Genomic DNA, 24,488 nt, shown 5'->3' with positions numbered 1-24,488 from the left:
AGTCAGTCTGAGCTGGTTCCATCTTGTTAGTTAAATAAAACAAATTTACAGACAGTTGGAGATCTGGGAAGGACACAATTAAAAACCATCTAACTACAAAGGACTGAAGATGAGTGAGTTCAGATTTACTGTCCGGGAACACAGAGAATCCAAGCAAGATAAAAATAGACATTCACGGCTATAAGGAGGACTTGTGCTTTTGCCACTTCCGGAGCTATTTGACTTTGGAATAACTGCGCAGTAATGCAATTGTAGAAGTCTCTGTTACATTGTTCTCACGATGAAATTTATTGCACGCTGATCAGGACACTCTGCTGACAAAAAGCCTAGTCTGGTTTCATTTATGCAGAAAACTCTTGTTTATTTCAGGGTGGGGATTAGGCAAAGTGTGTTGGATCAATCCCTAGGTGGACAGTTTCTGTGCAAAAAAAAAAAAAAATTTACTCAACAAATAATCTTCAACCAGATAAACATTTTTTTCTGTGATAAATGACGGCCTTTTCCAGCCAGCATCACAGAAACTGGACTTCTGAGTGAATTATGTGATTCTATAGCACATCCCTCAGTGGTACCCAAAGATATCACCCAACATGATAGATAGCTAAAACAGATGGTGAGTAACGGATTCACGGAATTAATAATATTTCATACAAACTTCTCAATGATATCCTCCAAAGAAATGCACTAGAGTGATAAATTGCTCAGTCAGCTACCAAGAAACTGGTCTCTTGAGTTCTTAATGGTTTTATATAAATCTCTCAAGTGAGTTTTAACTGAAACAACAGATTTCTTAACATGCTGAGTTGCAGGAGTAGATGTTTACTTGTCCATACTCTTCTGCAGAGTACTCTTGCTACTTGAGAAATGATACAAGATAGATCTCAACTTCATCCTTGTGGACAAGGGTGGGTTTTAATGGAATTGTACTAGCTTATTTCACATAGGCCCTTGGTCATCTGTTACATGGCAGTTGGTCGTAGTTAACAGCAATCAAGTCTGGATTCAAACCCATGATGTTGAGACAAAAAGCTCTTTATTCCCTGTCTTCCAGTCCACCTTTGCAAAATGAGACTGTGCATTTTAGATGTAGACTTGATATTATGATTGTTTTGGTAAGGATAGATCTAAATTAAACACAAGTGAGTTATAGGACATTTTGTAACTTTTGTTCGTTCTTTCTGTAGAACACTAATTATTTCATGACAGAAAAGAGATGTCCAAATTCATCCTCTAGATAGGTTCAGTGGTTAGACTTGGGACTTCTGGGTTCTATTCCTGCCTCTGCTACTAAATTTTCATGTGACCATGGGCAAGTCATGTAACTTCTATGTACTTCAGTTTACCCATCTGCATTTATCTATGATATTGGTGTATTTGAACTTTCACTGGCTAAGATTTATATAGTGTTTTTAGAGGCATGGCTGAAAATTGTAATAGAAGTTCATCATATTTTACTATTGATGATTGTATTACTATTTAGTTGTTTTATTATTCTCTCTATTTGTAATATAAATCATTACAAGAAAGCGTGTTGGACTTTTTGCATTCTGTTTGTGAACAGTCGTGATCCCTTTGAAAAGTGAGTAACCGCTTTGCCATGAATAACAGTATTTACTGTACTTTTTACAGGATCCAGCAGGGATATTTGAATTGGTGCAAGTAGTTGGAAACGGGACATATGGACAAGTCTATAAGGTTTGATGCCTTTTTAATTTACTATGTCTTTCCTGCTATAACTGTTGCCCTATAGCAAAGAACAGGAAACATATAAGATGTGGGAGTGGTTGTTACAATAATAGCTTGCTTTGTCTCTCTGCATAACTGTTTGTGCCCGATCCTGAATAGTGGCAGCTGTGAAATTGTGTGCTTTTTCCTCCACTGACACTTCCACGTTTTCAAGGGCAGCTTTCCATGGTGGCCCTCACACTGATTTCCACCACCCTGATCTCTCCCTCTTGTCATTTTCACTCTAAAAATATTTTCCATAGATTGCAGGTAACAGTGCAAATATAGTGAGAACATTTTAACATGAGAAATAACTAGATCCGGTAGAGTGCCTTCTTTGGGGGAGAGGACACGGAAAAATATTCACAAAAATAGCTGTGCACTGTAGGGAGCTGGCATGAGTGAATTACTTAGCCATGCTCTTCAGGAGGGCTGACAAGTATCTGACTCTTCCCGTTGCTACAGTTCATTGCTGGGACACTAGGGCAGAACTACCAATCAATTGGTTATGTCAACGGATAATTCACCAAGCACAACATGAACGTGCTATACAATGCTGGGCAAACTACGCGATACACAGTTTGACTTAAGATGGGAATCGGTGTCAGCTGGTCTAAAGAAGTGGATTTGGGGTCTTTCAGTCACGAGGCCTTCTTTAGGAATGATCGGAAAAGGAAAAATAGAGAAAATATATAGGGAATTTAGATCAGTGTTTCCCACCTGGAGAAGGGAAATGGAGGAGGGTCCATGACACAAGATTAGTCCAAGGAGAGCACAGGGCAGGTGAGAGAGGCCACAGCAATGGAGAAAGCTCCTTAACCTTGGATCTCCCACAATTCCCATCAGAAACAAGCTCCCGCAGCAGTGGATAATGTGATGAGCTACTCTTTGGAAGCCACTTTCAGCTATCCCTGCTCCTTGCAGTGTAATGCAGTTGGCCACCGGACAAGGTCACATATAGAGGATTCAGGCTCAGGCTGTATCCCACTAGCGTAGGCTTCTCTTCTCCTGCAGCACTCACTCAGCTTTGAGGGCATATGTAACCCTGCTCTGACCATCCACCAGTGGACTCTCCCACTCCAATCAGTGTGCAGTCTTCTGGTTACCGGGGAACAGTGAAGGGAAGCCGCAACAGAATAACAAGCTAGAAAAGGAATAAATGTTGTCTATGAATACACAGGCAACAGAAATAGAAAAAACAAGAGGAAAAGGAAGAAGGATCAAAGGCAGGAAAAGAAGGAAAAAATGGACACGGGGAGGGGGCATCTATTGTAGCAGGATCTGGTCATGGAGACTTGGGTTCTCCTTCAGCTCATCCATAGCGATGAGGGGGTCAGGTGTAGGGGAGGGTCTCCACTAGTAAGAGGCTGTGAACCTCCTTTGTGGATAGCACTTATCATTCCTCAAGATGCCCAAGATACATAATTCTCAAATGTATGTTAGTGTTTAATAAGAAACAACTGGTTCCACATTTTGGTCTCCCTTTGAGGTTTTAAAGATCCGTAGATACCTTATGGACAAGCCTGGGACACCTTGTCTGTAGAGACAGTTCTGCTGAAATACTGTATTTTTTGCCTTCCCATCCTGCGTTTTTTTTATTTGACATTTTTATCATAACTTTCCATCTGCTGCAGTTGTTAAATCTCACTTGTTTGTTACAATGCACTCAGTGGCTGCGGCAAGGATTATGAAGTCAAAAGTAGAAAATTCAGAGTTCCAGTAGGCAAATCAGAAGCCAATAAACTTTTAGGGCCTGTGAAATCAGTGGGGTTGCATGGGTTTTATGGAGGACAGAATTTCTGCCTGCAAAAATGAAGATTGCTGCTGCCTGCTACATCATTTCCCTTCATAATTTAAAATAAACCCACGCATGACAAAGAGAGAATTATTTGTATCTGGATACTCTTTTAAGGATTTTTTGGGGTTGGAGTTAATCAGCTGCTCCTTAATCACCCTAAAAACAGGAAGGAAAAACATAGTTCAGTTTATTTACTGAAAAAGAAAAAAGTTTTGAGAGATCATATGGTTTAGTTGAATGTTAAAATCTAAGTGCAAAAGCATGTAAGAAATGTTGATAATACTAATTAAGGGTAGTGCCTGAGGCATTTGTTCATGGGAATGAAGGAGAGCCTTGTATTTGGTGGAATGTATGGTACAAGGATGAATATGATTGGGTAACACTTCCAAGCACCAGTGACCAAACAGTAAGTGGGTCAGTTTAGATATCTGGGAATGGAAAATAATCACAGCAGCATAAGAATTTAAATAAGGCCCAAGTTAATAGGACAATAAAACCAACTTTGTTGTAATAATTTGTTAGGACTTTTCAAATCTGCAAGCTAGGGACAGATTTGGATGTAACTGAGATCAGAATCCGGCCCTTCAAATGCTAAGATAGCAACGCAATACCAGGTTTTTCTTAAAGGCCTGTTTGTGAGTAAACTGAACAAGAATGCTGCTTTCAATTCAGCCTATTTTGCATTGCTTAATTTTTGGCTGTCTGTGAACATTCTTACCACTAATGTTTCCTTCATATAAATATTTCTGACCACTGAATTTGGGGCCCATTGACAAAGATCTGTTTAATCAAGAAATACAAGTGGCTCTTGGCGAAAGTGTAAAGTTAAGTCTTCCAGTCAAGGAACGTAAACAATATGATGTGATTTAGGTGACCCAGACACAAAGCTTCTAGCAAATTCCAAATATTGAGTAATCATCTGAATACTCAGTTTGAGTTGTCGTCACATACTCCTGTGCTCAAATGTGTTGGTAAAAGCCATTTATTGAAACATTTTGAATATTAAACAAATTTGTTAAAATACAATCTGTTTGCAGACATCTTGCAAACTCGGGGGTTTTATGGTATTTACGTATTTTATTCTGGTGTATAATTTGTTTTTGATTTGTAGTTAGCTGGGACTGATAGAGACGGGTTAGTGGATGCTGGCGTCATTTTTTAGCTTGTGATCATAAATATTTTAGTCAGAAAGTAATCCCAGGCTATCCAAATACTTAATTATGTCATAGGAGCATGTATTGATTCTCCAAAGGCAGCAATATCTTCCATACATACAAAAATAGCTAAATATACACATAAACAACCTAAAACACAACTCCGGCTCAACAAACTGTATCCAAAGTAACTAAGCAGACCAGTTGGATCTAGAAAATCAGAATTGTTATACTGTGGTTTTTTTTTTTAAAGAATGCAACTCTGTAAAAACAAAATGAGAGATTCATCATTACATAGAAAAAGCTACTTAACAGACTTTCTGAGAGGAAAAAATGATATCTAATCACTGGAATGTTGTAGACCCAGTTTCAGCTCTTTGCCAATTAAAACGGAAGTTATAAAGCCACTATAAAGCAAAGATTGTAACAGAAACACCAGTCTACATATGTAGTTGGCCCACAATAACATCAGAGCTGCACAGAACAGTTTTAATGATAGGATCTGTATGCTTTAAGTGAATAAAAGCTAGAGGAGTACAGATTCAAACAACATATGGGGGGGGATCAGGTTTGCAGATCCCAATATTGGCAACCTCAAACATTCAAAAATCATGAGTCAGACACACAAAATCATGAGTTTGGCATAGAAATAATCAGAATTTTATAAAATGATATATTTGGGGTTCTTTTTATTTTCCTTTTAAATTTTTTTAGGCTTTGGGTTTCACATTTTCATGCTTTTATCTTCAGCCATAATGGCTAGAAATAAAGGTTTGGGTTCGGGTTTTTTGAATGACAGCTGAGATTCTTATGAAATCACGTGACTCCATGAGCAGAGGCATTAAGAAAAAACAGATATCACATGACTCATGATAAAATGGGGAGAGTTGGCAACACTGATGATGGTCAGCGAGCGTAGCAAATTTAACGTCACATAAAAAGGTTCACCATAACCCTTTCGTTCAACTGTGCCTCCTCAGGTTTTAAACACAGAGAGAGCGATGGTGTCCAGTCCCTGCACACAGGTTTTCATGGGATAGAGAAGATGTAAGGAGCTTCCCTTGTGCATGGGCTGACTGGCACAATGGAAAGCCCTTGTGCTTAAGGACTGCAGGGGGAGTGGTGCCAGTCTCTGTGAAGCATGTAAAGAAGAGGTGAGGTTAATGGCACCTTTCCTGGACCCCTTCTGCACAAACCAACAGGGCTGGCTCCCTGTGGAGGGAATTCCATCCTGCACCCCCTTAAAGCGTGGCCGAGATTCCCTGCAGCTTTGGAAGTCATTGTCCTAGCTTGCAACGCAAAGCCGCTCAGAACTCCTCCTGAGGTTGGGTACTTTGACCACCCTCAAGTAGAGATATGTCTGTGTGTGTCAGGTTAGCCTATAGCAGTGGTTCTCAAACTTATTTGATTGGCCCCCTCGTCTTTGTGTCTGTAGTCATTTACGCCCCCGCCCCCAAGTACATATACTGCCTCTCAGCTCTGCCGGCAGCATGGCGCCAGCAGCAGCGCAGAAGTAAGGGTGGCAATGTGAAAAGTGATATTTGTCAATATTACTTTAAACAGCAGACGTAGCACCCCATTGCCACCCTTATTTCTGCACTGCTGCTGCCACCCGGGGCTGACAGCCAGAGCCCCAACCCTAGATGACGTGGGATTGGTTGGGGGAGGCGGGAAGGAGAGCCCGAGCCTGGGTGCCGGGGCTCTGGCTGGCCTCATGGGCAGCGGGTATCATAGGCCAGGGGAGGCTAAGCCTCCTCTAATCCAAGGCTAAGCTTCCTTGAACCCTCGCCCATGCTCCGCCCTGAGGCCCCGCCCTCACTTCCCCTCTCCCCCAAAGGTAGTGGGGGCTCAGCTCGGGCCAGTGGCTGGAGCTCGGGGTTTGGGGTGGTCTGGGGTGGCTCGGGCCAGCATGCGGCTCAGGCCGGCTGGCGCCCAGGGGCAGCTCAGGCTGACCCAGGGGTCGGGTCGGTCCTCGGGGTCAGACCTGTGCTCAGGGCTGGCCGGCTGGTGCTCGGGCCAGCCAGCGCAGCTAGGGCAGGCCATCTGGCAGTTTGGCTGGCACTCCTCTGGTCGCAGTGGTGGGCTCTCGGGACTCTGGCAGGCAAGAGGGGTGGAAAGGTTAGGGGTGGAGCCTCGGGCAGAAGGGGTAGGGCCAGGGGCTCACCTCCCCGAAAGGCGGGGGTTCACACACCTCCCGGGTATGCATGACCCGTCTGCACCTGGGGCTGAGAGCCAGAGCTCTTTAAAAAAAGCACACAGCTCTTGTGCCTCTCTCGACATATTCCCGGGCCTCCTTTGGGAGCCCTGCCCCAAAGTTTGAGAGCCGCTAGTATGGGTGGGGGAGGCGTGACTCAGTCCATTGGTGATATAGTCATGCCTGATATTCTGACTCTTTTATTAACAAGCAAACCCACTATTTGGATGCACTTGGCTTGATCTCCAGGGGAGATGCTGTATAGCTCCAGCGAGGATTTGTAAAAGCTACTGATCAATACAGCTGCCCAGAGGGAGCAAAGAATGCAGCCATTTGGATGAATATTCGTGCACTGCACAAGCATAAGTCTAGCCAGGGAGGAAGTGAGAGTTGTAGGCCATCAGTGTGACACTCTGATTTCAGTTCCTTTTAAATCTGCAACCACATGACCTCAGGCTTTCATCTCGCAAGTTTGAGCCTGGTACTGCTTGGTTGGGAGCCGACTAAGATTTACGTAGCTGCTCCGGGACATGGTGTAGGAGAGGCAGTATGTGGCACTTTTTCCTGTGAATCAGTGCTGAGTGATGTCCAGGACGTTGTACTGTTGGGGGTGGTATCATGCAGAAGAGTGGGCTGAGGCCAGGGGCTGGGGAGTGAATCCCTTTAGGCAGGGCGATCTTATTTTGGAATATCTGCTTGCAGGCTAGTGGTAAATTGTGGAGGGATTGCACGGGTGCTGACTTTTATATTTCCCCATTGCTGCTCTGCCCTGAGGCCTCTCCCTCACTCCACCTACCGCTTCCCACCCCGATCCAAGCCCTCCCCCCCCCCGCTGCCCACGCTCTCTGCCCTTCCCCAGGCGCCTCCAACCAGCTGCCAAATAGCTGATCGGCAGCCCCACTGAACAGCTGATTGGTGGCCCAGAGCACCCACGGAGTCGGCACCTATGAAGGGTTGTCACTGTTTTGTGTTGCACTGGTGGATAAGGATTGCGTGGGTAATCAATGACAAGGACTCCTAGAGCTTAGGATGGATGTTCTTTTTTGGCTGCTTAAATCTAAATGAGTAAATGGGTTGATATTCTGGGTACGGTTTACACTGCTATCACAGGCATTCCCAAGCTAGCTTTAATCTAGCTAGCACGAGTACCAATAGTAGTGATGCTGTGGCAACATGGGCTTCAGAATGAACTATACAAGCCTGCCTGGGATACTGGGCTAGTACCTGGCCAGCAAGTCCATGCTGCTGCTTCACTGCTATTGAAACCCAAGATGGCTAGGTTAAAGCGAGCTTGGGTAAATCTACAAATGCTGCCATCCCTCTTCCAACTGCAGTATGGACATAGCCAGAGTCAACAATTCGGTGGAGGATGGACTGCAGCTCACTCTCCTGTAGCTTCGTTGGTTCTTCAGGACAAACGGGAGCGAAAACACCAATAAAAACTTGCTTTTATCTCTACTCTGATCACGGGTGACTCTGAATACATACAAGGAGCAGATCTGCGGAGCAAGAAAGGATTATTTTTACACAGCTGCTTTTTGGAATTGAACCACTCTTCAACGTTGGCATGAGTGATGAGCTACTATAATAGTAATGTACAGTAGCAGGTGGTGTCGTGAAACATACATGTGACTTTTTGGCTTCTCTTAAATTGTTTAAGTCTGTTAAGTTCTGCATAATTAATTTTATTAAATAGCTGAATAAAATAATTGAGGCCCATTATCCAGAAAGAACCACACAGATACTGTACATAGTTTATTTGTCAGGGAAGAATTGGAACTGCACGCAAAGCATCACGTGGCCTTGCTAAATTATGAAGTGTGAAAGCCTGTGGACTATGCTGAAAGCCTTAATTGAGGGTAGGCCTTAGGCATGTATTTGAAGGCTAAATTTAAGAAATGTTACTATGATGTTCACTGTAAGACAAAAATTGAACGTGCTCCGGCACAAGGACTGGGTTGAAATCTTTCAACCGCCTGCCTTTGAGGGCTGGGTGGGCTAGGCTGCCTTCCTTGGAGGAATGTTAATCCTTTATCACTAATGAATTGCAACACTGGAATCCCCAGAGCTTGTCATAATCACAGTTCTTTTTAAAACATCAGATAGGCACAGTATATTTTAATACCATAGTTCCTTATTTTTGGTCAGTTAAGTTTTCCAGGCCAATTATAGTCACCAGGGCTCTGGGGTTTTGGCATGGCAAATAGGGACTTCTAGATAAGGGTAAAATATAACTTCAGATCCCAGCGGCAGTTGGTCACAATATTGTTCTGTATGTTGCCTTTCTTTGTAAAGGCTTGAGTTTTTTAAGAGTTCTGTTGGTCTTTGTTTGTTATCTTGTCACTTACTAGCTTTTTATATTGTAGTCCGTTGGCTAGGGTGTACAGTATGTGTACCACTGTCCTCTATTGGATGCAGTCAGAATTGATCAAGTGTGTGTCATCAGCCCTATAGTGCTAGCAGCAAATGGAGATTATCCTTTAGTTCTAGTGGTAGGAGTGTGTGCTTTGGGAACCAGAGGATCCGAGTTCCATCTGTGCTATTGCCATGAAGTTTGAAAAGCCATGGTGAGCAGCTGAAGGACAACCATGAAGTCCTAATGTAGGTGGCCACAGGTTTGTTGCGGTATCATTGTATATATACTAGAGAATCACAATTCTGTGTGAGAAGGATTGTAGTATGGCACTCCAGATTTAAAACAACAGACACATGATTTTAATAAAATATGTGCACCACACATACTGCTAGGTGTTTCACCCTCTCTGCTGTTTACTCTATAGGCAGGTTCACATACACGTACCCTCGAAACACACAATCTTCATGAGTAGGGTGACCAGATAGCAAGTGTGAAAAATCGGGACAGAGGGTCAGTGGTAATAGGAGCCTATATAACAAAAAGCCCCAAATATCGCGACTGTCCCTATAAAATTGGGATATCTGGTCACCCTATTCATGGGGCTTCTGCCACATTCAGTCCTTTCATTTTCTTCCTATTTAGGAAAGAAAAAAAATATTATATACCTGCTGCTTCATTGTACTTTGGCCAGTGAGAGAGTGTCACGGGCAATGGCAGGCTATGTGCTACTGTGTGGTTCACGTGTTCCTGGGGCGGTTAGAATCCAGAGAGACTTGTGACTCTTACTTTTGTCTGCAGATCATGCCACAGTGGAAAGTATCTTGATTACTAATTGCCAGGTTCTACTGTATCTTTCTCATTTGGCGAGAGCAGTTTGCACCTGCAATTCTATTGCAAACACAAACCAGAGCACCTGCCAGGAGAAGTTATTGAGAGGCACAAGGAGTCTGATTTGTACTCTGAAGCTTCCCTTAGTGACCGAACCCCAGTATTATCACCTCTCATGATTTTATTACAAGTATTGTTATATGCACTCTCTTTTCTTAAAGCTCCTGGAGTCTTGTAAGTAAGAATTTCAGCTTTCATTAAAAAAAAAAAAAAAAAAAAAAAAAGTTTCTAGCCCACATGGTTTAAAGTGAAAACATGAGCCCTAACGACTTAAAATCAGACGGCACATAGAAATAAATTTTAGGTTATTATTTTTAGGCCAATCTCATGATTTTGGAGAGCCTGACTCATGGTCTTTGAAGGCTTGGGCTTGGCAATACTGGAGTCCCCATGTTGACCATCCTGCTAGGTTCCCACATCTATGATGGGAGCCAGAATGAGGATGTGCCGTAAAGGCACGAGCAGAATGGAGAGGGTTGGGGAATGCAGCAGATGTGTATCCTACACCACTGGATATACCATGCCCACCTGGAAGCCAAGTCCAGCAGAGCCTTGTTCACTATATTTGATGAGCTGATAGACAGCAGAAAGTGGATAGCTTTGAGTGTGAATATAGGGGGGAAAGCAGAAATACCCTGCCTGTACAAGTGTCCAAGTCTGAAGCCAGCAGCAGTGTTTTCCTCATAATTACTTGTTGCATATGAGCGGTGGATTTTTTTTTTCCTCTTGGCTTTATCTCCTTAGTGACATGACAAAGCCAAATTCTATTCAGCATTTTAACTGAAAATAGTGGAGCATGCATGTGAAATTAATTAGCTAGTCATAAAGTACTGGTTATGGTTAGTAAATATTTAAGAGCGATTCTATTAAGTTTCTGAAGTATACATCTAGTGTATCAAAAATAGAACAGTCTGAACATAGAACAGTCTGAACATCAGCAGTGGAGGTGCTTCCAATATACCGGTAGTAAAGCTCCTTTGACTGAACAGAGCAACACAATACATTAGAGATGCCATTTCAACCATTAGCAGATAGTAAGTCCTAACAAATGATTAGGTTTTCCATTTCCAACTTATGTGTGTATATGGGTCTGATTCTTCATTACTTTGCAACTGGTGTTTGCCATTTACATCCATGAGAGAGGGTGTAGCATACTGCCATTCAGATCTGGTAACATTTTGCACTTGCCTTGGACGAGGTGCAAGGCAGTGGGAAATCAGGCCTAATATTTACAAGTGGGAAAACGGGCAAAAAATGTATTGATTGATTCATTGGCGATCTTTTGGACATTAGGGAAAGAGGCTGGGTAATTATCTTGAGCATGCAAAGTGCTGAGCACTCAGGCAACTGAAATCAGTGAGGCTACTCATGTGCTTAAAGTTAAGCACATGCTTATGGTTTAAGTGCTTTGCTATATTGGGATCACAGTGATCAGCACCTTGCAGGACTGGGAGGTTTGTGCTCAAATCCTTACCCACGTATTTATATTGCAGTACTCGTGGACCAGGACCCCCCACGTGTTAGGCGCTGTACAAACACAGAATTAAAAAAGATGGTCCCTACCCTCAAAGAGTTCACAATCTGATCTGAGCTTATACTCTTGAGAATATAGCCATAGGTTTTCCACCAGAATTGCTGCTTGTTTTATTATAATGGTTATCTAGTATTTATATGGTGCTGTAGAAAGAAGCACATCATGCCTATACATATCAGGAACTGGAAAAGAAAACTCCTGTTCCAAAGAGTTTAAAATCGAATGAATGAGTTTGGGATGAGTAACTAACAAGTTACTGACAAGTGAGTTTGGTGGTCTCAACTTTGGGCCTGATTTACCACAGTGTTACTCTCATTATTTAGTCAAATAACTATGGCTGCTGAGTGATATTTACTCTTCTATCTGATACCACTGCAAGAGAACTGGTAGTAAATGCAGACAGAATTCTTAACAGACACGGTCTCTATCTTTTCTTCTAGTACCTTAATATTCCATTTCTTTCCTTAATCTTTTTATACAAGTGTTTAAATAACACATCCAGCTGCATGGGTGATCCTCTGTCAAACATCTTATGCTTCCTAGAGGGTAGACAACGAAGGAGCTCGTCATCCCTTTAGTCCTGCTACCAGATTTTAGAGCAAGGATAATATGCAAGTACAGGCTGAGATAAAGAGCATAAAGAGATAAAGTACGTGGAAGTTTGCAATAGTTGAGCTACACCAAGATAAGCTGAGGATCTGGCTTGTACACTTTAAAGGCCTGGTTTTTAAAAAGCTGAGTACCCACATCCCCTAACGCTCAGCACTCGAGCTGGGCAACATTTTTCGACAAAACCTATTTTGGGGGGGGGAAAATGCAGATTTGTGTCAAACAAAATCGGTGGCAAATTTGCCCATGTTGTTTTGGTCAAGAAAACCCCTCTTAAAATGAAAGGAAATTTGGAAACAAAAAATTGTTTTGAATTCAGAAATCAAAACATTTCATTTAAAAAAATGCCGAAGTGAAACATTTCAGTTTTCCCCCGAATATTTTTATTTTTTAAATGTTTAACAATAAAAAGCTCAAATTTTAAGCAATGTTTCATAGAACCTGAAACCCCCATTTTTAAAAAAAAAAAATTCAGACTTGCCAGTGAATCATAAAACTCAGTTACTCACAAAGCTGTACTCACCACCTTTGCAAATTAGTCTGTCTCAGAGTCACGCTAGGTTCTTTCTGTCTCCTTCATTATCCCCATCATAAAGGTTCACAGGCCAAATTAGATTGTTTGTCACACCTGGGATCTCCACTGTCTCCTAGGTATAAAATCTACGACATCTGAGCAATCTTATAGTCCTCTGTGGCTTCTCCTGCTTGGAAATGACTGGAATGTCGAGAATAATTCTGTTGATGCAGGAGGTGAAAAATGAATCTGCAGCTCCGTCAGTCTTAGATTGTGTCTTCACTGAGGACTTAACTTGAGTTATCTTCACTTGGATTACACTGGCTCTCTGCTGCCTTATACCCAGGGTAGTCATTGACCCCAGTGCAACGGGAGTGCAAAATCTTTCCAAATCAGCATTTTGCACCCATTTTGCGCAGGTGTCAATAACTGCACAAGATGCAGGACAGTGGAGAATCAGCCCTTCCTCCCATCTTCCAAGTGCATCTATGTACTAGTGCAGTTGCCTGCCACAACTGGTGTTCATTGATAGGCCCTTAATTATTCCTAAGGTAGGAGTCACCAGCAGCATACTGACCATACACTATGTGGCATTGTGGGGTAGAGGGGCTTGACAAATTGACAATTTGGCCATTTATTTGGCCACAACAATACAACGTATGTCACTAAAAATAATGTTATGAAATTGAGTGTAACGACTGCACTGGGGAGAGTTTCTTCCTCTAATGTCCTCCTTCGTCCCCCGGCACGGTGCCTAGATATAATGGTGTCGTTTGCACAACCGAAGAGGAGGCTGAGGGAAGACTGGCTAGTGCACACGCCAATATTCCACGTCCCTGTGGAGGTGTGGCTAAGCAGGGTGGGGGAGGAGCCAAAGCCCTGCCTCCTGGGTGTCTGCTAGTGCCCTGGTTCAGCCTTGTGGCACTGTTGCTCGGGCAGTACAGTTCTATGGCCCAGCCCAGCCAGGAGGAGAAGCACAATTTGGCCCAGACTTGTGCCTCATGCTAGTTTCTAAGCAGGCAAGTGGCAGGACTCTCTCTCTCTCTCAGACCAGCACAGGACTCTGCTCTCCTCTTCAGGCTCTACCTGGCCAGCTGGGCTGGCAAAGCAATCACTATCACTGCTCTTTGGTGGGATTTACAAGGGAATTGAGTTTGGAAGCCATTTTTTGTTGCCAGCCCGGGTTGGACACCTCAGTCAGTCAATAAACCCAAGAGCAGGTCAGCCACTTCTCCAGCTGTTATGAAATGTCCAGTAAGTCACTTGACATTTTAATGTCTAAGTGATAAAATCGTACTTGCCGTGTCTGGGTTTTTGGCTGTTCCCGAACTGCTGGCCAAAAGTCATCTTCTTGGGCTGCACAGAACTCTGAATGTGGATCTTGGGAAGAAAGCACAAGAATAACTGATTTGCAGTTCATTTTGTTTTTAAAATGCATTTGTAATCTTTAAGCGTACACTGTTAACCTAGCCACACATTTTAAAACCTGCTTAGAATCCCACAGTATTTTAAAAACAACAGTTTTTAAGGTCACTTTTCCTAATTCCCCAATAGTTTCTTGGGTCTGATGAATGGAGTGGTCCAGGGAAACTCTTGACAGGAAACTTTGTGATCTTTCTGGTCCCCTATATGGATTTTTCCCACATAGGTGACAATCTGGGCTATATTGTACAGAGAAAGCAAAATAGAGTCCTGGTCTGTGACTGGGGCTCTCAGGTACTACTGCACTATAAACAATATATTTTTGTGATTAAAATGAGGAAGTATTGTCTAATGGTTAGAACAGGGAACTGAGACAGAGGCGATCTGAGTAATATCCTTAGCTCTGCTGCTGAATTCCTGTCACTAAACCTATAAATTCCAGGTTTTCAGAAGATCTCTGTTCCCCTGTAGGCCCCTAAATAAGGTTCAGATTTTCAAAAGTGCCAAGCATACCACAGCTCCCATCATGTTGTTTCTGGCCAGATTTTCACATCTTTCAATGTGCTGGGTTATTTTGAAAATCTAGTCACTTATTCTGGTACCTAAGTGGGGGTGGAGATCTTCTAAAAATCTGACCCTTTGTGATCCCATGTATTAAGGTGGAGATAATAAATCTCCCATTTTTGTAAAACTCTTTGACATCCTTGCATAAAAGAAACTGTGATAAGCACGAAACATTATTATTGGAGCTGGTTGGAAAAAATCTGATAGAACAGTTTTCTGTAAAAATGCAGTTTCATCATCTAAATATTTTGTGAAAGCAGGTTGATTTTTTTGATGAAATTTTTGACAGCAGCAGAAGTCGAAACAAATCATTTCGGTTTTCTCTTTTTGTTTCAATAATGCCAAAAAGTTTCATTTTGACTTTATCATCTTGCTTCAATTTGTATATTATAATCATTTTAATTATATGTAATGTTTAAGATGATGTTTTGCAGCAAATGTTTCTGAATCAATTTTTTTTTTTTGGAATTTCCATTCTGTGAGAGAGTTTGATATTTCAGCTTTGTTCCAATTCAGAACAAAAGCCCATTTCAAAATATCAGATATTACATTTCCTGACTAGCTCTAATTATTATTTATTATTATTCAGTTTGCATTCCGTATTTTTCCTGTGATATTTTCAGTGAGTATTTCTTGTATATTTGTATGTCCCTTTTTGATAATTAAAATAAACTTTTTGGGATGAGGAGGAAAAAGGATGAGAAGAACTTTGTCTGGTGTTCTTTTAAGAAATTAATTCCATTAAAGTTAAGGAACCTTCTGGTCTATTGAATTAAATTTTATGATGGATTCTTCCTAGCATTAAAAAAAAATAGGGAATAAACAATTTACAAATTATTTCTGCTACGGTACATTTGTCTACTTAAATCTCTTGTTTTTACTTTTTGCTTTAAACCTGTGAATAATTCTACTAAAATATATAATGAAAACATTATAAAATAAATATGCATTTGATTCAGATAATGGACTCTGAGATGTATTATTTAAGCAGATTGTCCATGATTGTAACTTGTAACAAACCTGGAAGATAAAAGAAGAAGCCTAGGAGAAAATTACGTCTTTAGTATTTGCCCCTTCCAGCTTAACATGAAAGATTCATTAGAAAAGGCATCCTTTCAAACATTCCACATCCACTGGCCAAATTATATAATCAGATATGGGATTACCACATATTTGTGTCTCACGGCTCCGGGGACCAAATTCTATTCTGAGGCACTATAAATTCATTACTTCAGTGGAGTTATTCCAGATTTAGACTGATGTAGCAGCCTCCAGAATTTGCCCAAATATATGCAGTTTATACGTGCTTTACTTGACCTGCAGAACCATGCAAACAATATTGATCCATACATTAGGTATCGGCCATTGTCCATCTTTTAGGTATCCTTATTGATGTAGTGTGATAGTGAAATATTGTCTAATGATTCAGGAACTATCTGTCTCCATAGACAGGGTTGGACATGGAGAAGGAACGCTGGAGAAGAGAGGTGGGGTCAAGTTCCAACCTCTTGATTGTGCCTTCCTTTCTTGAGAACATCAAGTAGACTTAGCCAAACTTCTTTCACTGGGGGCAGTAGCAAAACAAAGATTGGAAACTTTGGCCTCCCATCCAACAAGTTGGAGAATATAGCTGAGAAGAGGATTGTTTTCATCTCTTTTCATCTTCCTTCCTAACCTGTATTCTGTACAGAGGACCCACCCTGCAAATGACTCTGCATGTACAGAGTTTTGTGCCCACACGGAGCCAACTGAAATCAGTGGAGGAACTCCATGAGGGCATAGCAGGTTTGCCCACACAGATTCACATGTGTGATCAGGTCCTTAGATTTAACGTCCTCTTGGCGTTGCCCTCTCTTTTTATGTTTGTAAAGCATGTAGTGTATTTTTGAGGCTGTTTAAATAGTAATGACAAATGTATAGACAAAGTCCGGTTGATTGCTGTCTAAGGGCACATCTACACGGCAAAAAAATACCCGTGGCAGCCAGTCTCAGACCCCGAGTCAGTTTACCCAGGCTCTTGTTGTGGGGCTAAAAATAGCAGCGTAGACGCTGGGGCTTCCGCTGGAGCCTGGGCTCTTAGACCCTTTCCCCTTGCTAGGTTTCAGAGCCCGGTTGAGCCCAAGCCCAAGCAGCTATTTTGAGCCCCGCAGCACAAGTCAGTTGATCCGTGCTCTGAGAGTCAGTACAGCAGGTTTTCTTTTTGCTGTGTAGACATTCCCTAAGACTGTTCGTTTGTTTGAATTTCCAGATTGAAATTCTCCATTATTTGGAGGCATTTTTGTACTGTACATTGGTTCGGTGCACACATGTGAGTGCCAGCAACCCCTTTAAAAATAACCGCTTCTGCAAAAGAACTCGTGTCATATTTGTGGCTTTTTGGTTAGCAAAAAATGAAAACATGAGCCATGTGAGACAGAAGCGACACACGGGATTTGCAGAGACACCCATCACCCAAGTAGATGCCGTGTGTGCAAAGTCTGAGGCTTGTGTGGGATAAGAGAATTTGGCGCAGTCAATGTGGATGAAAGGCAATTTTGCTTTCTGAGCTTCTGGATTTGCTTGGTACAGCAATGTTTACATTACAGCCATGACACTCTGTGTCATTACAGACATTACACTCGACACAAGATGAGTTCTTCATTTTAGGAATATGGGCATATTCAATGGGCATACAATTTTCACAGGCTTTGCTGTGGGTCACTGTGGGCTGACTGACACCGCAAAGGGCTTTATCCCACTCTCACTAAAATCAGTAAGAAGACTTTCTTTGACTTGTGGGAGCAGGATTGGGCCCTAACAAATGGGATTGTCTGTGTGACATCCAAGGTAGCCTAGACTTTGTGGAGTATAAAAGTTGGTTATTAATGGAGAGTCTGAACAACAAACACTGTCGTGTGTTAATTCTGCCTGTACTTGCAATATAGGTTATTTTCTGTGAGATTACAAGCGCACATGCCAGTAGTGGGTTTTCTTTTCAGCTGCTTTCAGTGCCAGGCATGTAATATGAATCTCATACGCTAGTGTTTTGTTATATAAGCTATTAATTTTTTTCTTCTAATCCTTGTGCACTGTATAAAAAACAGTAACAATAGGATTTATTAGGAGTCGGAACACACAACTGGATGTGTGGTCAGCAACATATATGGATAGGCTGCTTATTCAGATTTTACAGCAGCAAAGAGCTGATTACACTTGTTCTCCAAAGTCTACGCCGGCTTTCCAGGTGGCAGCCAGGTGCGGATTTTGATCTATTGAGCCACCTATGGCTTGGGTCATGATTACCTTAGAGACTTCTGTAAAAAGCAACAGAGGGTCCTGTGGCACCTTTAAGACTAACAGAAGTATTGGGAGCATAAGCTTTCGTGGGTAAGAACCTCACCAATCAAGATCACCTGGGGTGTTTTTGGTACCAGTCCCTGGGGCTGAATTTTGTGGGGCTAGAGGTAGGGCCTTGCCTCTGGAATTTGATCCCTACATTGGCCTGTCAAGACGTATGCATGTTGGCCGTCAGTGTAAATTTCATCTATTGGGATTTCTCTTCAGGAGGAAGATAGTGGGATTTACTGAGATTGGGGTGGGTTTTTTTAGATGACATTTTTTTTAGATGTCATCTAAAAATCAGTTGTTGCCTATGCTGTATCGTTGCCTATGCTGTATGTCAATCAGTTGTTGTCTATGCTGTATTGTTACATGCCTCCAGAGCCTTAGCAATGGGAATCCATTTTAGAAAGGATCAAACACCTAAGATGCATGATTTGACTTCGGTGTCTTCAGCCCGCTCAGAAGCATGTGTGTGCACATCATGCTGTTGAGTCCTGATAGAATTCTCATAACAAATGTCCTTTTAAAACTACAGTGGAGATGAGGTTCTGGTTTTGGCTCATCTGCACTTGTGGCTGAAAGCTTGTATCATCAAATGAGTCGTCTGCCTGGATCCCAATAGGATCAAATGAGTTGTCTATGATTTATGAGAAATGAGTCGGCGGTGGTCAGACCTAGTTCCTGCCCCAAAGAGCTTGCCTTTTTTTGTTCTGTTTGTACTGTGCCTGGCACAATGGGGCTCCTAGGTTTGATCGCAATGCAAATAATAAACAGTGGCCAAGTGTCTCTGCCTCAGTATCGCCTACCACCCTTTGTCTGTTAGATTATAAACTCTTCAGGGTGGGGATTATCTCTTAATATGTGTCTATACAGTGCCTAGCACAATGGCACCAATCTTGGTTGAGGCCTCTAGATGCTAGAATACAAACAATAACAATAATTCGTAACAGGCAGGATAAAGAAAGCTTTAACTGCCGCTATTTACGCAGAGCCTGTTGTCTAGGAAAATCTCCACTTATTGGTGTCTTTTATAAGCACTAAAAAAATAAATTAAAAGGAGAAACCAAGTTTAAAAAAAAGTTAAAACATGCAAGGATAATTGGGAGTTCCAAAGAGCTTAGGCCAGAACCTGAGCTGGTGTAAATGAACACAGTTTCTTTGACTTCAGTGGGGCTGCGCCCATGTGCATCTGCTGAGATCCTCGCCACTCACTCTAGAATGGTTCACTTGGCTTGATAGTGCCCGTGCACAAGTAGAGAGAGAGATTCGAAGGTTTGGCAGAAAAGAAAATGATTCTCACCTTACTGCTTGGCAAAAACAAAAGCAAGTTTTAGCAAGTGGAAAAGTTGTCAGTTTGACACAGAACCACGTTCTCACACTGGCTGCTGTGAAGGCCAAGCCACCAGCTGCGCCCAGCCCTAATTGTGGCCAGGGTTTACTGACGTGATTATTGCTAAGGCTCCCTTCTAATTGGAGCAGAAGATAGATGAATTTGGGGCTTCCACCCATCAGAAACCCTGTTACTCCGTGGTAAAGCAAGGAACTGCCAGCCTGCTGTACCAGTTTATTTAATGATTTAGTAGCATAGAAGTAAAGGGTTGATTTTTTTCAAAAGTTCTTGGCATTCGCTTAACTCTGCCCTTATTGAAGTTGCTGGTACAACTCCAGGAGCGGAGTCAGGCCAAAGCGGAGCACTTTTGAAAATCCCACCCAAAGTAGTTGGGCGAGCCAATATTGACACAAGCAGAACTGATACAGGCCAGGTTTAAATCCCATTCAGAATGTCCACTCCTAATGAAACTGGGTTAAAAACAGACTTCTACTTAAACTGGGGCGATTCTAGGTGTAGACCAGATCTTTGAAAATAAACATTTGGACCCTGATTGTAAAATGTTACCAGTTCTAAATGATAGTCCTTTACACCCACCTTGCACTCTCTTTGGCTACAACAGTAAATGGCTACCAAAGGGGCAAGGCATTGGAGAATCAGGCCCTCTGGTTCAGCTTCAATGGTTTGTTTTTAGTAACAGTCATAACTTCCTTCTAGCAGGTATCTAGCAGCAGGCTCCTGGTAGGCACTTGGTTTTCATAAGACTTTAATATATACCTATTTTTATATAGATGCAAAGTTATACATGCTGGGCCTGAATCTCATTTATCCTGAGACTGCTTTGCCCTACACCACTCTAACAGTGTTACTGCTGCTTGCTAGAGCAAATAAGATCTAAATAAGATTCAGACTCACCTGTATAGGGAACAGTGATTTAATTTAAACTCCCACTTATCCAAAAGTACTTTGTCTCCACCAGCCAAACGGGGGACAATTGTATCCTTCCCCTGTGTTCCAAAAATCTAAGTGTTTTAAAGCAGAGTTCCCAATTCCCATGGTGTTATCATGAGTCTCAATATATTTCATGTCTTTCTTAAAGCCTGAGCTGCTGGAGTCATGGGAATCTCAGCTTTCATGTGAAGAAACAAAGTAAGCATCTAGTCCTGATGGTGATAGAGAAAAGCTTGAAAACCTGACCCAAGTGAACCCTAAACCGGAAGGGAAATAAAAAGCACTCAAAATATTATCTTTAAAATCAATCTTATCGTTTTTTAGCCAGTCTCGTGATTTTGAGGGGTCTGACTCGGGATTTTTGAACATTTGGGGTTGGCAATATTGTATTTTAAAATTTTGGTTGTCCCAACATACATTTTTTACAATGGAGATTTACTTGCATGGGAAATAGTATGCCAGTTTTTAAGCTTATTTTATACCCTAAGCCATCCCCCAAATCTTTGCTACTCTGAATTGGTTTCCACTAAGCCCCTAATACAGGCTAGGGACCTAGTGGAATGTTCAAGTTGTTTACTTCTTCTCCCCCACCCCCCCGAAACCCCCTCATCTGTTTTTGTTATGTGAGGCAGCTGATTGTCTTGCCTATTGTTATTAAATCTAAAATTGGGTCAAGGAGGCAGTGATCAGAGGTAGGATAGGCTAGAGTTTGAGAACTAGGTTTAAAGCTGAATCACAGGTAGAGTTTTGGTTCAGATTCAGTAAAGCTGCAGTCTTATGATCTGGTCTGGCGAGATTTAAATCTCTATTATAATTATTATTTTATTATTATATATTTATGTTCCATAGTACACAGGGGCCCTAGTGAGGATCAAGGCCCCGTTGTAATAGGTGCTGTATAAATGTATACAAAGGGTATTACTACAACTGCAGCTGACATTTGTAATTCCTAGCTCGGGGAGATTTACACATGCTAGCTCTGAAGGAGCTGTGTGGCTGTGGCGGCTGGGGCTAGCTGTCCAAGTACAATCTGGTCCGAGGTCCTAGGTGCGTATTTGGGCTGGCACGAGCTGCCATGCATGCCCTTGCAGCCTCTGTTTTTAAGCACACTAGCTCGATTGGAGCTAGCGCATGTATGTCTACCCGAACTGGGAATTACATTTGTAGCTCCCAGTGTACCATACCCAGAGATGCAGCCCCTGCTCTGAAAAGCTTACTGTGAACTATCAAGGGTAGCAGGGAGAGGGATACAATCAAATACATACACAGGTAGCCAATGTACTTTTGTAATTTTAAAAAATGGTTGTAAATAAGTAAAATAAGTGCCATCTAGTCACTTTTGCTCCTCACCTCCAGCCATTTGACGGACTGATTTCTTTTAGGCATGATGCCAGAAGTGGGACATAATGGATCTTAAAAGTATTGTAAAATCTTCTACTTAGACAACAGTGTGGTCCATTATCTGTTAGTGGATCCCATGTCAGCAGAAATTTAACATAAAAAGTTGACAAAGAACAACGGTGACAGAAGTGAACTTCTTCTTCTGTCACAAAATCCCAAGAGCTCTAACTCCAAACCATGGCTGAAGTCTTGCAAAGAGATCTATTTGCATGGACCTTTACTCCCAGTCCCATGGACTTCAAATGGGTGCAAGAGTCCACAGAGGGGGAATCATTTTGCAGGAATGAACCCATGAACATGGCTAGGAGAGCAAGAACAGTCTAGCAACTCTGAAGAAAGGGAAGTGTCAATGGACAGGATGTACTGAAGAGGCGTGACAGAAAATGGATTGGAGACCAGTCTGGTAGGGCCAACTACACAATATTGATGAATAGTTGAAATTGTAGCCTTTGTAGGAGCTAAATGTTCACGCTTGTCACAGGTAGGAATGCCTGGCAATTAGGGTGACCAGATGTCCCGATTTTATAGGGACAGTCCTGATTTTGGGGTCTTTTTCTTATATAGGCTCCTATTAGCCCCCAGCCCCATTTTTCACACGTGCTGTCTGGTCACCCTACTGGCAATTCATAAGCAACTTCTCCAACATTGAACAAAATGAGTCTGGGAGGATAAGAGTGTTGAAAGATGAAAATAGTTCAGAGCTTTAAAATCTGGTAAAGCAATTCACTGTTTAATCCTAGAAACTGGTAGCCCCTTCTTTGATTAATTCATTAAGTAAAGTTAAACCTTGCTGTTGTTTTAAAGTTGCCAGTAACTGCTGCTCCTGTCTAGATGTAGGTCTGCAGTTCTTCAACTGTACTGTATTTAGCAATTGTTTGCAATTGTTATACAATATTTTTTCCCAAGAGTTCTCCTTTCATCTAGTTAATTTCTCTCTGGGTGCTGACTTCAGTCCCTAAAATAAATGCAAAAAGTGGACATGCACTTTTAGCTGGCAGGGAATTATTAGAATAAGTCTGACTTGTAGCTTACTTGAAGAGAGAAATTTTGCCAAATAGACATCTGTCATATGAAACATTAGATTAATTTAGACAAAATATCAGACTCTACTCAATTTAGAATTTTCTTCATGAAAAATAAACTTTGAGGCAGTGTTTCAAAGCCTAATAGAAAAAAAGTAAATTAAATAAACTGATTTGTCTTTTCAGAAAGACAAATGTAAGAAATCAGTTTATTAATTTTAGAAAACCCAATTCTTCAAAACATCTAATGCTGTAGACAGTGGGCAAGGGGACCCTTTAGTCAGATGTGTGGGCACAGGGGTCTGCTCTCGCAGAGTTCTTTGCAGGAACAGTGCCTTTCAGATTATCTCCTGCAGAGCCCAGTCAGAAATCAGGAGACCAACATTTTGCAGTACTCATCTCACAAACTCTAATTGTGGCCATCAGATCCTTCTTTCTTTGTATAGATGATAGTCTGCTAGAGCTGTCTGAGAAAATATCGAGTTTTTTAAATTTTCAATGGAAAAATGGGACAAATTTTGTACAAAAATTTTTGCAAGAAGTTTGTCCTTTTTCTGAACCAGCTTCATGGCCAACTCTGATGATTTAGGGTGGATGCCACTATGTTTGTGGGGTCACATCCTGGCAAAAACTCCCACTGACTTCACTGGGGCCAGGATTTCACCCACAGTATCCACCTCAGGAGGAAAGGGTTGCATGAGGTTATTTGTCAGTAAGTTAGCTACTGGAAGGAGACATACAAGACCATGAACCAGATCCATCAAATGGTTGTCGGGAAGATTGTTGTTTGTCCCACTCTTTATTTCTAGCAATGCATTCTAATTCTTTTCAACAAGTAGTTTTGCTATCCATGCACCACACCTGTCTAAGGCCTGATCCTCAGGAGGGATAAACTGACTTCAGTGGAGCTACTACACCTGTTTACCCCAGCTGCAATTCTGGTCATGTATATCTAGATATAAAGCATACATGGAGGTACAGTGTGGTAATAAGGTTTTACCAGCATGCATGTGGGATGGATGCATTATTCACAAGCTGTACAGGAGAAACTTCAACACCAACAGAGAGTGAAAAACAAATCAGATGTTAAAAAATTCTTACAGTTTTAATGATCTAGGCTAAAATTTTCAATAGGAGTTAAGTGCTCTAACTCCCTTAGGGTATCTCTACACTGCAATGTAAGGCCAGGGTTCGAAGTCAGGCTCAAACCTAGCCCCCCTTCTGTCTACACATAAATTGTGCTAACCCAGGGCCTGGACCCAGGATTCCAGGACCCCACAGGAATGAAGGTTCTGAGCGTGAATCAAACCAGAATCCAGTGTACAAGCCCTGTTGTTTTTCAGTGTAGATGCAGCCCCAGTGGACTCGTGCTCAGGGAGTCCACCAAAAGTATACCACAATTCCATGGGGCGACTTTCTGTATCCTCTGGACAGTCAACTTTGGTGGACAGTTGAGTTTTCCCACGCTGCACCACGAACAAAGAGCTACAGCAGCCATATTTTGGGAGGGCGCTAGGCAGTTTGGGATATGGGTGGTTGGACTTGGGCCTGCATAATGCAGTGTAGAGGCTGGAGCCCTAGATTGGAACAACAGTTCCTAACCTGGGGTTACAAATGTTAATAAACCCAGGGTCTGCTAACTCAAGTTCTAATAACCTGGGCTTACATTGCAGTGTATGCATACCATTAGACTCTTCTGAAATAC

General features: G+C 42.0%; 1 protein-coding gene across 1 annotated transcript in view; it reads left to right on the top strand.

Annotated features, from left to right (window-relative positions):
• The window catches only part of NRK (Nik related kinase), a 126,730-nt gene that overhangs the window by 5,803 nt on the left and 96,439 nt on the right, over positions 1-24,488 (top strand). The window contains exon 2 of the mRNA XM_034781124.1: positions 1,630-1,695. Coding sequence (XP_034637015.1) covers positions 1,630-1,695 — 66 coding nt within the window. The remainder of the gene's footprint in view (positions 1-1,629; positions 1,696-24,488) is intronic.

Source organism: Trachemys scripta, chromosome 9 (assembly GCF_013100865.1).
Source record: "Trachemys scripta elegans isolate TJP31775 chromosome 9, CAS_Tse_1.0, whole genome shotgun sequence".
Taxonomy (NCBI): Eukaryota; Metazoa; Chordata; order Testudines; family Emydidae; genus Trachemys; species Trachemys scripta.
The sequence above is the reverse complement of the archived record's forward strand: the minus strand, read 5'-3'. Positions and strand labels throughout refer to the sequence as shown.